This window comes from Clytia hemisphaerica, unplaced genomic scaffold (genome assembly GCF_902728285.1).
Source record: "Clytia hemisphaerica strain Z4C2 unplaced genomic scaffold, Clytia hemisphaerica genome assembly, whole genome shotgun sequence".
NCBI lineage: Eukaryota > Metazoa > Cnidaria > Hydrozoa > Leptothecata > Clytiidae > Clytia > Clytia hemisphaerica.
In genome coordinates, this window is record NW_027103962.1 from 2,419,082 (window position 1) to 2,423,459 (window position 4,378).

Genomic DNA, 4,378 nt, shown 5'->3' on the forward strand with positions numbered 1-4,378 from the left:
ATGGGTGATCATGACTATGCTCGGCAACATCAGCTGGATGCTAATGTTGATAATGTAGCACAGGTAAGGAATGTACTCAGAAGGGTTGATGGTGATGTTGACATAGCAGATGCTCGCAATCACAATCATCATCCAAACAATGTTGGTATCATTGCCAACCAACAACGACAAGAGCTTGCTCATCCAGAAAATAACAATCAAATCCTTATGGTTGATGGAGTGGCGGCAGTGTTGCCAGATGTAGACTTTGAACCAGTTGATGTGCAAGCTGATGTGGAAAATCAGAGGGGACAGAACAATATTCAGCATCAAAGACTTTATCGTGCCAACAATGGTAATCGTAATCGACGGAATCATATTCAACCATTGCTCAATGCTGCACGTGCTCATATTTGGCAAGTTGTTGGCTTACCTTCAAGACATTACATTGGGGATTTTAATGTTCAATGTCCACACTGTAATGCAACCAAGTTCCCTGATGAATTATTCAATTGTTGTGTTCAGGGAGCAGTACGGCTACCCCCAGCTTTGCCGTTTCCAGATGATTTACGTGAGCTCTTTACATCTAATTCTGCAGAAGCAAAGAATTTCAGGAAGCTGATTCGTGTTTACAACAATTTGTTTAGTTTTGTTTCCATGTCTGCCAATATCGTTGACCCACCTGGACGGGGACCTCCCTGTTTCAGAATTTGTGGACAGATATGTCATAGATATGGTGCATTATTTCCTGATGACAATGCCCAAGCGTCGTTCAGTCAAATTTATCTCATTGAGGCAGCACAAGCATTGAACAACAGAATGGCAAATCCTTCTGCTGCCGATTGTAATCGCAATACTATGGCTACCATACAAACTGTTTTACACCAAGTTTCCCCTTGGGTAAGACAATATCTGAATATGAAAGAAGTTGAAGAAAGAGAACAGATCCGTGCTGCTGAGGAGAATCGTCCGACATCTGAAGTGAGGATGATCATGCGTTCTGGTAATGATAACAGGCGTGGAAATGCACCCGTCAACAATGAAGTTGCTGCTGTTTTTGTTGGCGATGATGGTGCTCCCCCAACCACCAGAGATGTTGTTGTTTATCCCAGGGACCAACCATTGAGAAAAATTGATTATACATCACAACTCAATGATCCATTAACCTATCCGTTGTTGTTCCCTCACGGTGATCTAGGATGGAATACCCAGATGGCATACAATCTTGATAATCAAATACTAAATCGTCCTCGAAGAGACAGGGTAAGCATGAAAGAGTTCTATCAACATCGTATTGCTGTACGCCCTGAGTTTTCAGCACTTCATCATGCTGGTAAACTCTTCCAGCAATACCTGGTTGATAGCTATACAAAAATCGAAGGTGATCGATTACACTGGTATAGAACCAACCAGGCTACAATCAGGGCTGATCGCTACAGGGGTTTGCATGATTATCTGAATGATCAAGCAGAAGCACGCCAGGCCAGAGTTGGTAGGGTCACTATTCTACCATCAACCTTTGCAGGAAGTCCCCGTAACATGCATCAACTCTATCTAGATGCTATGGCAGTGGTTGCTGTATTTGGTAAGCCTGATTTGTTTGTTACAATGACATGTAACCCAAAATGGAGAGAGATTACGGAAAACCTTTTACCAGGCCAAACCGCAAGTGATCGTCCTGATTTAGTTTCCCGTGTTTTTAGTGCAAAGTTGAAGGCACTTAAAAACGACATTCTAACTAAAGGTATCTTTGGTAAAGGTAAAGTTTCTGTTCATGTAATTGAATTTCAAAAGCGTGGCCTACCCCACGCTCATATGTTGATTACTCTTGAGGATGGTGACAAAATACGTTCCCCTGAAGACATTGACAGTTTGATCTGTGCCGAGATCCCAGATATCAATGAGGATCCCGAATTGTATGAAACCATCAAAGCAACGATGATTCATGGTCCATGTGGTGCCATCAATCCCAACTCGCCATGTATGGAAGACGGTCATTGTAGTAAAGAGTATCCTAAGGAATTCAGCGATGAAACCATTATGGCAAATAACGGTTATCCAATTTACAAGCGGCGAGAAGATGGTCGTACTGTCACTGTTCGCAATATGGAGTTGGATAACAGGTGGGTTGTCCCATATAATCCCTGGGCTTCCAAGAAGTACAACTGTCACATCAATGTTGAAGCATGTACCTCTATTAAAGCTATCCAGTATTTATTTAAGTACATATACAAGGGTCATGATCAAGCACGCATTGAAATAGTGGAAGAAATTGAACACGATGAAATAAAGCAGTTTATTGATGCCCGCTATGTTTCAGCCCCTGAGGCAGCATGGCGTATTTTTGGTTACAACCTCCATGATTCCACCCATACTGTCATCCGGCTTGATTTGCATCTCCCGAATGAGCAAATGGTATATTTTAGAGAAGGTGATGAGGCAAATGCTTTGGAGAGAGCAGACCGCAAAAACACAAAGCTTACTGCATGGTTTGAACTGAATCGAACAGATCCAGGTGCACACGATAAACTTTACACAGACATTCCATACCATTATGTCTTTGATGCTCGAACAAAGAAATGGAAGATACGTCGAAGAAATGTAAAGTTAGTAAGTCGCATGTATAATGCTTCGGTAAGAGAGGGTGAGCGATTTTATTTAAGAGTTTTACTGCTTCATGTGGCTGGAGCAACATCATTTGAGGAACTTAGAACGTTCGATGGTGTTCTTCATCCATCCTTTAGAGAGGCATGTATTGCACGTGGGCTTTTGCAAGATGATAACCTTTGGATCACAACTATGGAGAATGTAGCACAGTATGGTACTGCCAGTAAAATCCGTAAGGTTTTTTGTATGATTTTGATCCATGGAGAGGTCAATAATCCTCCAGAAATCTGGGAGCGCTTTCACCTCGACATGATGCACGACTTCTTGAGAAATCATCAAGAAGCTATCGCCCAAAATATGGTACTTCAACGTATTGAAAGGCATCTTCAGCAATTCGGTAAGCATCTTGCTGACTTTGGGTTGCCAATGTTAGAAGAAGCATTGCCTGAAGATGATGATCTTAATCTCGACGAAATGAGACAACAAGCAAATTTGTTACGACCTCAACTGAATGCTGATCAACAAACAGTCTGCCAAGCAGTTATCAATGCTGTGGTAAACAATGATAGTGCACATCCAAATGTATTCTTTTTAGATGGTCCAGGGGGTACGGGAAAAACTTTCACTTACAACTTTCTCATCCGGGAATTGTTGGGGATGAACAAGAAGATTGCTACGTGTGCCTGGACTGGCATAGCTGCAATCCTACTAGATAAAGGTAAGACCATGCATTCCCTTTTCAAACTACCAGTCCCCATTCTGGATAATTCTACCTGTAATGTAACTGCAAATAGTGCACATGCGCGTTATCTGCGTAGACGTGATTTGTTTGTTATTGACGAGGCCAGTATGATACCAAAATTTGCATTTGAAGCTATCGATCTCATGCTCCGAGATATATGCAATAGTAATGTTCCTTTTGCCGGCAAAGTAATTCTTCTAGGTGGAGACTTTCGTCAAACACTTCCAATTGTTAGACGTGGGGGTGCTGCTCAAATTATCGAGTCTTGCCTAAAACGTTCCCGCCTTTGGCATCATGTGCAAATCCACTACTTGCGCAGAAATATGAGGGCTGCTGAGGGTGAACAAGAATTTGCTAATTTTTTGTTGCGTCTTGGGGGAGCTCAGTTACCTATAAAGCCAGATGACCCGTATCAAGGCTGCATTGAGGTCCCAAATCACTGTGTCGTTCCTTCACAGGCTGATTTGATCAACAGTATTTTTGGGAATTTGGATGTTGATTTTTCTAAACGAGCAATTCTCACACCCACTAATCTTGACTCTTTTCAAATAAATGATGGTGTTTTAGAAAGATTACCAGGGGAAACAACAACTTATTTCAGTTTTGACTCAGTCATCTCAGATGACCAGGATGAAATTGATCGTTATCCTCAAGAGTTTTTACACAGCTTGACTCCATCAGGCATGCCTCGACATCGCCTGAATGTAAAGGTAGGTGCCATAGTAATGCTTTTAAGAAACCTTTCCATGCAGGAAGGTTTGTGCAATGGTACCCGAATGATTGTTAGAAATTTGCACCAAAATATTATTGAATGTGAGATCATTTCTGGTGCACATCAGGGAGATAGACACTTTATTCCTAGGGTGGCTCTCGACCCAAATGATACTGGTTTGCCTTTTTCATTCAAGAGGACTCAATTTCCTTTGAGACTCTCTTATGCCGTGACCATAAACAAAAGTCAAGGCCAAACATATGATAAAGTAGGTATACTTCTTGAAAAGCCTTGCTTTAGTCATGGTCAACTTTATGTGGCTTTTTCCCGGGCAAGAT

The 4,378-nt window shown here is 41.8% G+C and overlaps 1 protein-coding gene across 1 annotated transcript; it reads left to right on the forward strand.

The window, feature by feature from the left end:
- LOC136810351 (uncharacterized) lies at positions 1-4,038 on the forward strand (the record flags this gene model as incomplete). The annotated part of the gene is made up of 1 exon (XM_067066906.1): positions 1-4,038. A coding segment is annotated over exon 1 (4,038 nt), but the record flags the coding sequence as incomplete, so codon positions are not given.
- Positions 4,039-4,378: the final 340 nt, after the last annotated feature.